The 13,476-nt window shown below is 44.2% G+C and overlaps 1 protein-coding gene across 3 annotated transcripts in view; it reads left to right on the plus strand.

The window, feature by feature from the left end:
- pspc1 (paraspeckle component 1) overlaps positions 1-13,476 on the plus strand; it is an 84,921-nt gene that overhangs the window by 30,995 nt on the left and 40,450 nt on the right. For 2 of the 3 annotated variants that reach the window (XM_056301280.1, XM_056301278.1), the window contains exons 5-7: positions 390-586; positions 5,333-5,417; positions 8,699-8,801. In XM_056301280.1, coding sequence (XP_056157255.1) covers positions 390-586; positions 5,333-5,417; positions 8,699-8,801 — 385 coding nt within the window. The remainder of the gene's footprint in view (positions 1-389; positions 587-5,332; positions 5,418-8,698; positions 8,802-13,476) is intronic. The other variant, XM_056301279.1, reaches the window with a different exon arrangement.

The raw sequence follows: 13,476 nt of genomic DNA on the forward strand, positions 1-13,476 counted from the left end.
CAGGAATAATCCACTCTCATGTTTGTTAAAGGAATTTGAAGCATAATCCACAACAATGAACCACCCAGTGCCTCTGTGGGGTTGATCGGAGTTAATTATCCCACTTGTACCAATTACCAAAGAATTAGAATAAAAGCATTCACTTATTTTTGTTGAATGTTTTGTACTCAGAATTAAAAGGTTCTGAAGCTAAAATTTTGAGTGTTCACTGGGTGTGCTACTAATTCAGCATGCTGTGGTTATGTATGAATTTAGAACAGTTTTAAACACATTTCCTCCAGCCAATCAGAAACCAGTATTCTCTGCGACCATGGTATAATTGGGGCTAGTTAATACCTGAAGAGATACGGAGTGAATAATTCTGACAATGGAACATTTCTTTATGCTAGAGAGAGAGAGCAAACACCACGCTTCGCTCAACCGGGGACCTTTGAGTTTGAATACTCATCTCGCTGGAAGGCTTTGGATGAAATGGAGAAGCAGCAGAGAGAGCAGGTTGACAGGAACATCAGAGAGGCCAGGGAGAAACTGGAAGCTGAGATGGAGGCGGCCAAACATGAACACCAACTCATGTTAATGAGACAAGGTAAAGCAAATGCACAGAGCAAAAATTTCAAGAACAATTTTTTCTTTTTGCCCCCATTTTTCATGAGCTGAGGTCTCTTTCTAAAAAGGGCAGCATGCGTCCGGGTAGTGTAGTGGTCTATTCAGTTGCCTACCAACACGGGTATTGCCAGTTCGAATCCCCTTGTTACCTCTGGCTTGGTCAGGTGTCCCTACAGACACAATTGGCCATGTCTGCGGGTGGGAAGCCGGATGTGGGTATGTGTCCTGGTTGCTGCACTAGCGCCTCCTCTGGTCGGTCAGGGCGCCTGTTCAGGGAGGAGGGGGAACTGGGGGGAATAGGTTGTTTGCATATGACGTCACAAACTACAGATGGAGGGCAGGAAGTGATTTTCTACATAGGAAACATTATCACAAACTTTTGGAATACCCATGTTTGGCGCCATTAACTGAGAAACCACAAGGAGTTTTTATTGAGTAGCAAAAGTTGTTGTTCATGAGGGGGGAAGAAATGCAAGAAATTGACCGAAAACACCTGAAAAAATGGCTTGCGAACTGTCGTCTACGATCGGGGGGAGCGGAGTCGGATAACGCGCGTGTGCAGTGACCACTTCGTCAGAACAATCACTCTTCATAACATAAGGATCATGAAAAACATAACTTACTTTCTGTTTATACCTTTCTCTCATAATATTGTCTAAACTAGCACAGTTCGGGCTAAACTCGCTCCATCTTGTCCGTTCTGCTTTTCACTTCCTGCCCTCCATCTGAATCTCGCGCGTCATCAGAAGCACGTGACTGCAAACAAGCTATAGCGTGACTTCCCAAGCTGTACATCCCCCTGGTGAAACTCCTCACTGTCAGGTGGAAAGAAGCGGCTGGCGACTCCACATGTACTGGAGGAGGCATGTGGTAGTTTGCAGCCCTCCCTGGATCGGCAGAGGGGGTGGGGCAGCGGTCAGGATGGCTCGGAAGAGTGGGGAAATTGTCCGGATACAATATGGGAGAAAAACGGGGGGGGGGGCGCACAGTGGCCCAGTGGTTAGCACTGTTGCCTCACAGCAAGAAGGTCTAAGATTGAACCCCAGGCCATCCCAGGTCCTTTCTGTGTGGAGTTTGCATGTTCTCCCTGTGTCTATGTTGGTTTCCTCTGGATGCTCCGATTTCCTCCCATTATCAAAGACATGCATGTTAAGTTAATACTTGGACCAAGGCAGTGGAAAGAAGAACTGGAGTTGGTCCCCAGGCGCTGCAGTTGCTCACTGCTCCTATACTATAGGATGGGTTAAATGCAGAGAACAAATTCATTGTAAGAATAAAATGACAAAATAAAGTGGCTTTCTTTCTTTCTAAATGATCCCAGATTTTTTCTATGCGCTCCATGAGCTTGCTTCTCAGATTGTGCACACAAATGTGTATATATTTCATCATATTTCATCTGTTGCCAATATCATACCAATCTGACAGGTGTGACATAAACATGCTAATTAACCAGCATGGTCATTACCATGATCATCATCATGATCATGATGATTAGCATGATCATTACACAGGTGTTGCTTATGATGGGGAGAATAAAGGCACCCTAAAATGTGCCGTTTTTGCTGCACAACATCATGCCAGAGATGCCATAAATGTTGAGAGATTGTGCAATTGGCGTGCTGATTGCAGGAAAGTCCACTAGATGTGTTAGCACAATATTGAATATCTGTTTTTCTACCATACGCCGCCTCCAGAGTCGTATCAAAGGTTTTGACAGTACGGCCAACCGGCCTCACAACTGTAGACCACATGTGACCACACCAGCCCAGGGCTGCTACATCCGCCCAAGGATCCTCCCCTGATTGAGGCTAGGCCTCCTCATTTTGCGTATTTCCAGGCCATCTGGAAGTTTGGTATAGCTGATTTTTATGAGTTAGGTCTTAAGTGCCATCCTGTTACTTTTAGTAATTTTATTTCCTTTGATGTTTTAAGGTTCTCAATCACCGGTGCTTGCTGCTTACTCTGCATCTTAATTTATAGGACCCCTAAATCAGTTTTATTACATTACAGTCATTTAGCCAACGCTTTTATCCAAAGCGACTTACAATAAGTGCATCATTTAACGTAGGAAATCAGAAGAACTACTAGTCATCAGAGGTCATAAGTGCATCTTCTCTCTAAACAAGCATCTAAGAGCAAAACCAGTGCTAAAGTAAAAGCGCAAGAAAGAGATTTTATTTCTGAGTTTTATCCATTGTCATGCCTAGCTATGACAGGGTGCTGGTTCTTGGTGATTTTAATATTCATGTATGTTGTAGGGATTGCATGACGAAAGATTTTTTAAAGTCGGATGTCATGTGATGAAAGTCGAGTCGACCTTGACTAATTGCTGATGATGTCATGAATAAAACCACTGGAGACGGGACTGCTTTGCAACAAGTGACAATCTGCATTAGCAAAACGTAACGCATGTACTGACAACAGACAGCTCATACACATCATTTACACAGAACAGAAACAAGTAGAAACAACAACAGGTTGCAACTCAGCTGCATCAATCTATGCAACAATAATTTAGTATATGTGCTACAATTCCCATTTAAGTGCGAAAAAGAAAAATTGAAATTTCAGGTAAAACACTAGAGGGAGAAAACAAAACTCAAGGCAAGATCTAGCCTGTCACTGTCATAGTCCTGCTCAGTGAGTTTTTGCTTTTCGATCCTGGCTGTCGTCTAGTCGCCTGGCCAGATGCACTTCAAAAGCAGCTCAACCATCAGCATACAAAATGCTGTCTGAGAAGTCTTGTCGTTGAAGACACGCAGGTCCAGGATTGGTCTCACTACCTCCAGATTTCTTGGGTGTGCACTCCTGGCTCGGGAAGTGTGCATCAAGGAATGGCGGCGACAGCCAAATCAAAGTGAAATGAAAGTGTATTAGCTTTAGAAGAAGCTAACAGACTGCTGTAGCTTCATTATCTTTTCCAGACACCAATGGACCCTTCTGGCTGAGGCTAGCTGTATAGCCTTGTTAGCCGCCAATGAGTTAGCAATATAGCAGCTAAAATCACAAATGGCACTGATAAGCCACAATAGCGGCGTTCGATTCTTGTGAATGAGGAGTAGAGGCTGGGAAAGAGCAGGCAACGGCCACCGCTTGCCCCAGTTTGCTTCACCTAGGGAGGAAGGGGACATGTCCCCTCCGGCCCAAGTGGAGTGCCTCTAATGCTAACTGTAGTAGCATCTTAGACGAGCAAAACGCGGTTAGCCACATTAGCATCCCAGGTAACTAATGGTGCCAACATGCCGGAATTAACCGCATTAGCTTCTTGTGAATTTGGAAAAGACGCCAGGGAAGAGCGAGCATCGTCTACCCCCTGCCCCTTATTTGCCTCACCTGGGGAGGAAGGGGAGACATCTCCTCTGGCCCATGTGGTGTGCTTCTGAAGGCCATAGTGCTAACATCTGAAACAACCTGAGTATGCTTGTGTAGTTCTTGAGATGCTCTTTTTGGGGGGGGGGTGTACGGGTAGGGTGGGATGATGCCTTTTATAACGGTATAGGTCTTGGGACACACAAGATGTGTTCGAGGCCTACCACTAGGCTGAGCATGGAGGTGTTGATGAAGTCGTCCAGGGTAGCAGAGGAGGGTGGAGCTGGTGGAAGCAAGAGTTCCCATCCTCTCAGTGGCTGAGGTGATCGGGCTGATTCTTACAGCACTTAGTATTCCTAGGCGGTCTCCCATCCAAGTACTAAACAGGCCCGAACCTGCTTAGCTTCGGAGATCGGGCATCCTCAGGGTGGTATGGCCGTAAGCCGACAGATCGTCAAGATGTCGTCCTCCTCATTATCCTCATCCCATAGTTGGGAGCAGGTCACTGCCTCTCGGCACGCTGGCACCTGGCCGGTGTGGGAGAGGTGGACAGACTCCCCAACCTTTCCTGGCTCTTGCGTTCCTCCTGGGGGAGGGCAGGGCAGGTCTTGAAAGCTTTGCGGTTCTGCCAGCCAAGGCAAACAAAGTAGGACTTGTGGCCAAGCAGGGGCAACATAGTAGCAGTAAAAAATGGAAGAATTCTTCATAATATTGCATCACCAGAGGGGGACAAAAAACTTGCAGACAAGATCCACAGCTCAGGTGTCTAAGTGAAAAAGGGAAACGGTCCACGGTGGTGTAGCGGTCTAAGCATCGGCTTTATATCAATGCAGTTGCCCACTGGGGACTGGGGTTCGCGCCCCGGTCTCGTCAGATCCGACTATGGCCGGACTCGATGAAGCAGCAATCATTGGCAACGCTGTCTTCAGGAGGGGGGCGGAGTTGGCTTGTGTTCATCACGTGAATGCGTCTGTGTGTGTCGGAAAAAACAGTGGTTCGGCCTGGAGTCGCCGTGTCACGAAAGTGGTGAGGTGGTCTCCTTCAAGACTGCCGGCCAGAGAGATGCAGTTGGTGAAGGCATGCAGTACGAGGGTGGGTGTTTGAATTAAAATAGGGATCGATTGGCCAATAAATTGGGAGAAATCAGAAATAAATTTATAAAAAAAAAAAAGGGAAACGAGCTGTGTAGATGCAGGGGCTTTATAGCGGTTGGGTGCTATGTGGCTCCATACCACCCAATTGGGTGGTGAGTACAAAGCTGTTTCTCATGTGCTGAGGCGGAGCCTCAATGGGGTAAACCAGTAGTGAAGCCCATTACAGGGTGGAGCATGTACGACATAAAAGTGTAGAACTCTTTGTGCTTTGCCCTCTGTTCTCCTTCCATTCCCCTGTTTATCTTCTCAATTGCTTTTTCTAGATCTGATGAGACGCCAGGAGGAGTTGAGAAGATTGGAGGAGCTTCGCAACCAGGAGTTGCAGAAACGCAAGCAGATAGAAATGAGGTGTGTTTTTTGTTCAGTTCTTGGTTTAAAACCTGTGACAGAATGACTAAATGTCATTGGAGTTAGCCCACTTTGGACGTAAACTCACAAAGTCTCCCTAAAATCTTGCTGTGAAGCTATAGACAATTGTGTTTTGAGCAGAATCCAGTTATCAACAGCTTGTGCAACAGCAACAACCAGTCTTACCCTATTTCAAATTTGTCATTTTAAGAGGCGTGTAATTAAAAAAAGAAATTCTCTTGGAGCACACAGTATTGACCTTATAATGTAGTCCATGCAGAGCTGTAAAATAACTGCTTGTAGAGATCACGTTTAGAATATTTTCCAAAACACTTGGTATGCCAGCTCTACAATGACAACACTGGAATCACGGGAATCAATTAAAGCTACAATCTGAAAGATTAACATGCAAGCAAAGGTTTGCATTAATACTTTCGACCACTTCCTCATCCAAGACACCAGTGAGACACCAAATCTTGAACTCTTTTATTAAGTTATAATTGATCAACTCCTCTGGGGAAATTAGTCTTCTACATTTGACCTGTCCTAAGTAATTTAGAGCAGAGGGCAACTACAGTGCAGCACCTGTGGACAAATTCCCGAGCTCTGAGGCCAGTGCTTTTGTAAAGTACAATGGCGGGAGTTTCTCATTCCTAATACTGTGAGGAAACTGGAGCATCCAGAGGAAACCGATGCAAACATGGGAAGAACATAGAAGCCCCACACTAGAGCTGTCAAACATGGGAAGAACATAAAACTCCGCACTAGAGCTGTCAAACGTGGGAAGAATATAAAGCTCTGCACTAGGGCTGTCAAACATGGGAAGAACATAAAGCTCTGCACTAGAGCTGTCAAACATGGGAAGAACATAAAACTCTGTACTAGAGCTGTCAAACATGGGAAGAACATAAAACTCTGTACTAGAGCTGTCAAACATGGGAAGAACATAAAACTCTGCACTAGAGCTGTCAAACGTGGGAAGAACATAAAGCTCTGCACTAGAGCTGTCAAACATGGGAAGAACATAAAACTCTGTACTAGAGCTGTCAAACATGGGAAGAACATAAAACTCTGCACTAGAGCTGTCAAACATGGGAAGAACATAAAACTCCACACTAGAGCTGTCAATGAATATTCCAAATTCCAATATATAACCAAATTTTAAAAATAAAAGACAGTCAAGTGTGAAAATTAATATTTGTTTGTGGGAAAACAGCAGCATTATAGCAGCTCTGCCTCGCGAATTCTCACGAGGGCCTTGGCCGCTGCACTGAATATGCTGCACGACAGACAGGAGTCACACAACATCTCTCTCATTGGTTGGAAACAAAATTGAAAATGAAATGCAAGCTGAAACGAATGAATAGTTCAACAACAGCCATGTGGTAAATATGGCAGAGTTCACAACCCAACTCAGCCGCAGGGATTGATTTTCTCTCCAAACAATCTGAAGCATCGTCAAGAATGGAAGTAGCCTGCTTTTCCAGGTCCCCCCCCCCCTTTCTCCCTAATTGTATCTGGCGAATTACCCCACTCTTCCGAGCTGTCCTGGTCACTGCTCCACCCCCTCTGCCGATCCGGGGAGGGCTGCAGACTACCACATGCCTCCTCCCATACATGTGGAGTCGCCAGCCGCTTCTTTTCACCTGACAGTGAGGAGTTTCACCAGGGGGACGTAGCGCGTGGGAGGATCACGCTGTCCCCCCAGTCCCCCCCCCCCCGAACAAGCGTCCCTGACCGACCAGAGGAGGCGCTAGTGTGGCAACCAGGACACACACCCACATCCGGCTTCCCACCCGCAGACACGGCCAACCGTGTCTGTAGGGACCCCCAACCAAGCCGGAGGTAACACGGGGATTTGAACCAGTGATCTCCATGTTGGTAGGCAATGGAATAGACTGCCACGCTACCCGGACGATGCTTTTCCATTTTTAATAGTATTGTAAATTATCCCTCAGGGTAAAACTTCTTTGTCACATTTCTTGGAATTTTGTACCTTAATTTTATTTAAACAAAACCATTACGAAAGTGTAGGAGGCTGCTGTACTGACTGAATGGCTACTGTACTGACTGAGTACATATTGAATAGTGAATACAGAAGCTTCTTGCACTGCTGGTGCCCAGTGGTTTATTATTTCCAGTTTCATGTAAAGGAAAATGTAATTGTTGTTCCATGTTTTATCACAGCACAGTTGCTCAGAGCGTCGAATGTCTGTTTTACTTTCATTTACTTCAAACATTGAGTACAAGCAGCCTGTATTTGGGACAAGAGTTGGCACCTTTAATCCCTTTCGCACAAAACTCTTGCCCAGCAAAGATGGAAAAATGCAATCAAATTGTTTATTTAAACCAGTATGAATACCTAATCTACAAAAATTAGGCTATCGAGTTAACGAATTATTCATCTTGCCTCGGAGGGACAGTGTGTTCTCATTTCTCACTCTAGCACCAACCATGATGCAGAGAGAGAGAGAGAGGTCTGTGGTCTTTAAATGAAGTGTTACAGTACAGGACATTATTGTATTTGTTTATTGTGTATGTAATGTGTAAGTATGTAGATCTTTTAAGACATGTTTACGTTGACTAAATATTTCTATACAAGTACTTATGTCTCTCGTTGTATTGGTTTGCCCTCTTACGGACATAATGGACAAAAATATATTTGAATGGGTTCGAACATACGTGTTTTTTTAGAAGGAATAATTGAACGTCATTTTTGGCCAGTTTTGACAGCCCTACTCCACACAGAAATGACCCGGACTGGAACTTAAACACAGAACTACTTTCTGTTGAGGTGACAGTGCAAACCACTGCTTCACTGTGCTGCCATAGTGGCTCATCTTAATGGCTCCTGTCAAGTAACCATGGAGGCTTGTCCCAGGAAAATGATTTAGGATGGGTTTTTTTTCCATTTCTGTCATAGCAGCCACATGCAGAGCAGTACAACAGGTAACAGCAAAGCAAGACACAAAGCTGTGGCTAACAGGCAGGTATGGCTCGTTGAAGACTCCACAGCACCAGCAGCTAAAACCCATGTTGAACCATGTCTTTTCTCTGGTGATGGGGAAGATGCTGACATAGCACTGGAAACATTTCATTTCAAAGGGACCTCTGAGATTGAGTGGTCAAACACCAGTGCAGTAACTAGTATCACCACACGCAAACCTATAACCTCCCGAGGATGTTTAGAAAACCTGTAGTTATTAATCACACCTTTAGGTGTCGTGCACACTCCAGACTTGCTTTTCGGTCTTTTACTCATTTTCCTTTTCTGTCTGTAGGCATGAGGAGGAGAGGAGGAGGAGAGAGGAGGAGATGAGACACAGAGAACAGGAAGACATACGACGCCAGCAGGATAACTTCAAACCAAACTATGCGGATGGTGTGAGTACTGCTGGCATACACACATTCTACTCTCCTACTGTTAAAAAATAAGTTAAATTTAGATTGGGATGGGGGGAATAGTAATTTGCCCACACTCGCCTTGCATCACTTTTTCCATAATATTTACATATTTCTATTTAAAGTAAGCAAGGGGTAGGCTTGCAATAACTTGCTCCCAGGAATGCCTTTTTTTTTTTAAAGTGGCTCCATCGATCTAATGCACACGATACAACCGAATTTACATTCAAAATGTCAGTTTATTTACTGAGATTTACTGGGAATTTGTCCTCAGCAAGTAAGTGCAGATTGGGCTCAAAAACACACAAAATTCAGTCTATTGCACATACAATGTACTACTGTGTCTCCTGTTTGTCATTGTACTGCATACAGTTGATGTTTTAGTATTCTCCTAATACACAATTGATCACCAATTTAATTTTTACCTTTTGTAGTGTTTGAGAAGTTGGTAGTCAAATCAGTATGGTTTTTAGCTGCATGGAATGTTGGAAACACTTACATCCGTGCCTCAGCTGTATTTTCCGAAGGAAATGCTTATGGGGAAGAGGGATATTGAATTCCAGTCAGCACTGCGGGGATTACATTAAGAAAAATTCTTAGTACGTCATCTGTGATCACAGTAAATCAGAGTAAAGAGGAATGGTTTGCGGTTTCCCTGGCTTACTACATCATTTGCAAAATAAGTTTTTTTTTTATTTGTTGTTTAGGAATTTCTGCCAAATCGAGTAATTTAATAAAAAATAATAAATTAAAAAAACAAAAACTCATGGAAAAAAATTAAACATAGGGGTGGGAAATTTTTTTATTCTAAGATGCAATACAATTTCCGTCGATGCAAAAATTCCATGATCCAATTCTGATAAATCTGTTTTCACCTCTAAAGACTTCCCAGAATAGTCCTTATTATGGGCATATGACTCAATCAGTCTATTAAATTGCCAAACGTTTTTATCTTAGATACATTTGGCCTTAGTATGATGACGGTTTAAATTTTAGATTTAAGAGCTAGTAAACCAATTGGAAACTTGAGTAGATGGTGCCAACAATTACAGGTGTGCCGTGTTTACTGTCAAATTCAGTCTCCAGTTCGGGAAAATGGACAGATCCCAACTAGCATCCTTCTCTTGGAAAATCCACTGCATAGGCACATTTTGGATTTTAAAAAGTAGCACCAGCTCAACTCCATGCAAGTAGCATTACCCACCAAACATTGCCCTCCCCCTGTTAGTTGAACTACAACTCATAAAGCCACTCTATTCTCGGCAGCTACCTCCGCTGGTTCTCCAGCTTAGTACACATAGCTCTGCTGAAAAAATTATAACTGACAGAAATACAGTGCCTTGCAAAAGTATTCGCCCCCCTTGACAGTCATCCCTAATTAATGGATTATAAAAGATACCCATCTGTTCCTGAACAATATTATTTTGTGAACCCATAAGCTCTAACAGCATGTTCCCACAGCCATAAATTATGCTTTCCTGCCTTTTTTTTTAAAATAAATTAAAAACTAAAGTAATAGTGCTTGCATAAGTATTCAACCCCCACATATCAATACTTTGTAGAGTACCCAAGTGCAACTGGACTTGGTATATATCCGTGAAGACGTTTCGCCTCTCATTCAAGAGGCTTCCTCAGTTCGTGCCTTTCTGACTAGACCAAGCTAGTCTGACTGGCTGGTGATGAGACTCAGAATTTATCCTCTTGGAGTCGTTGTCAGAGCTATAGATGTCTATGGCTCTTTGTGTCCCGATGTTTACCAGTTTCCATCGCTAACAGAGCCATTGATATGAGTGGCTCTTTTGTGTACCGATGTTTGGCCACGCCCGACGTTATCGGAGCTATTGATATGCGTGGCTCTCCTGTGCTCCGATGTCCAGACGCACCCGTCGCCATTGGAGCTATTGATTTGCATTTGTTTAGCAGCGACGGTCGTTGTAAACCTACACACACAGACCAATATCTACTTTTCGACTCACACCCACCCTCTGGAACACAAACTGAGTGTCATCAGAACTTCGCAACACAGAGCTGACAATGTGCACAGCAGCACTCAGGCCCAACAAGAAGAACACAAACACCTGAGGGGAGCTTTAAAAACCTGCGACTACCCCAGTTGGACCTTTGTGAAAACTGCAACACGTTCCAGAAAGACCAACCAGGCGAGCGACGAGGAGAAAAGGAACAGAAGGAATAGCACAGTCATCCCGTATGTTTCTGGGGTCTCCGAGAAACTCAGGAGAATTTTCAACAAACACCGCATCCCGGTATACTTCAAACCCAGCAACACACTCCGACAAAAACTGGTTCATCCCAAAGACTGTGTACCACACACCCAAAAAAGCAATCTGGTGTATGCTGTACAATGCAATGAGGATTGCAGTGACCTCTACATAGGAGAAACCAAACAACCATTACACAAACGGATGGCCCAACACAGAAGGCCAAACTCCTCAGGACAAGACTCAGCAGTCTATTTACACCTAAAGGAGAAGACACACTCCTTTGAGGACAACAACATACACATTTTGGACAGAGAAGATAGATGGTTTGAAAGAGGGGTGAAGGAAGCCATCTATGCGAAACTGGGAAAACCATCCCTCTGCGACACCACCTATCTCCCACTTACAATGCTGTCCTTTCATCTCTACTCAGGAGACTCAAGAAGCTTAGCCTCCAAGAACAACAGTCGGTCACTAACGGCTCCAACCACTCTCATGACCACTGAATAATGAAGTCGAAACTAACACCCCCAACGACCGTCGCTGCTAAACAAATGCAAATCAATAGCTCCGATGGCAACGGGTGCGTCTGGACATCGGAGCACAGGAGAGCCACGCATACCAATAGCTCCGATAATGACGGGCGCGGCCAAACATCGGTACACAAAAGAGCCACTCGTATCTATGGCTCTGTTAGCGACGGGTGTTGGTAAACATCGGGACAAAAAGAGCCAAGGACATCTATAGCTCTGACAACGACTCCCAAGAGGATAAATTCTGAGTCTCGTCACCAGCCAGTCAGACTAGCTTGGTCTAGTTAGAAAGGTACGAACTGAGGAAACCTCTTGGATGAGAGGCGAAACGTCTTCACGGATATATACCAAGTCCAGTTGCACTTGATTCAACTCCTTTGGATAACCATGACCTGGATGAATGAGAACATTCACAGACACTTTGTAGAGTACCCTTTTGCTGCAATAAAAAGTCAAGTCAATTTTATTTGTATAGCCCAATATCACAAATTTGCCTCAGGGGGCTTTACAGCAACACAACATCCTGTATGTACAAGCTTTGCACATTCTTCTGGAGTAATTTTTGCCAATTCCTCTTGGCAGAATTTGTACAGGTCTTGCAGATTGGTGGGATGGTGCCTCTGGACTGCAATTTTCAGTCTGTGCCACAGATTTTCAATGGGGTTGAGGTCTGCACTTCGACTTGGCCACTCCAAAACGTTCACCTTTTTGTTGCTGAGCCATGCCATTGTTACTTTAGCCTTGTGCTTAGGATCATTGTCCTGCTGGAAGGTGAACCTTCTCCCAAGCTTCAGTTTTATGGCAGATTGCAACAGGTTTACTTCTAATAATTTCCATCCATTTTTCCCTCAACCCAGTGTCTGCAGATGAAAAGCAACCCCATAGCATTATGCTGCTGCCGCCATGCTTCACTGTAGGGAGGGTGTTTTTTAGGGTATAAGCAGTGTTAGGTTTGCGCCACACCTAATGCTTTTGTTTTGGTGAAGAAGCTCAACTTTCATCTCATCTGACCACAAAACCTTTACCCACATCCTAACTGGGTCGCTCTCATTTACTACTACTGTTACCGTTAGGGGTCGCCACAGCAGATCATCCATTTCCATCTGGATCTCTCTCATGCTTGGTAGCAAACTCCAAGTGTGCTTTTAGATGAATAGTTTTGAGCAACGGCTTCTTTCTTGCCACCCTCCCATACAGGCCAGATTTATGGAGAGCCGTGATATGGTCGACTCATGCACACTTACTCCAGTTTCAGCCACTGACCTCTGGAGCTCCTTCGAAGTGACTGCAGGATCATCTGTGGGTTTCCTCACCAGCCCACGTCTTGCTCGGACACTGAGCTTTGAGGGCTGGCCCGTCCTACAAAGCGTCTGGGTGGTGTGATACAGCTTCCACTTCCTGACAATGGATCCAACAGTGTTCTGTGGGACATCCAAACACGTGGATATTGTTTTGTGTCCCTTCCCACCTTCTGCATCTTAATCACTTTGTCTCTTACTTCAGTATTCTGCTCCTTTGTCTTCATGTTCTGATGGAGTTCACACCCGGCTAATGAACTTTACACAGAGTGCTTTTTATACCCATAAACCAGACCCTTACTTTAATATCTTAGACACACTAATTATGTCCAGTTGCGTTAACCTGGGTTTGTTTGAGGAATAATTTGTCATTTGGAGCTTTCAGAGCACAAGGGGTTGAATACTTATGCAAGCAGTATATTTTAGTTTTTAATTTATTAACAAGTCAGTGAAACATAACTTATGTTGGTTTTGGGAACATGCTGTTAGAGCTTATGGCTTCACAACAATAATATTGTTCAGGAACAGATGTGTGAGTATCTTTTATAATCCAGAAATTAGTGATGACTGTCAAGGGGGTTGAATACTTTAACAAGGCACTGTATAA

This window comes from Lampris incognitus, chromosome 21, assembly GCF_029633865.1.
Source record: "Lampris incognitus isolate fLamInc1 chromosome 21, fLamInc1.hap2, whole genome shotgun sequence".
NCBI lineage: Eukaryota > Metazoa > Chordata > Actinopteri > Lampriformes > Lampridae > Lampris > Lampris incognitus.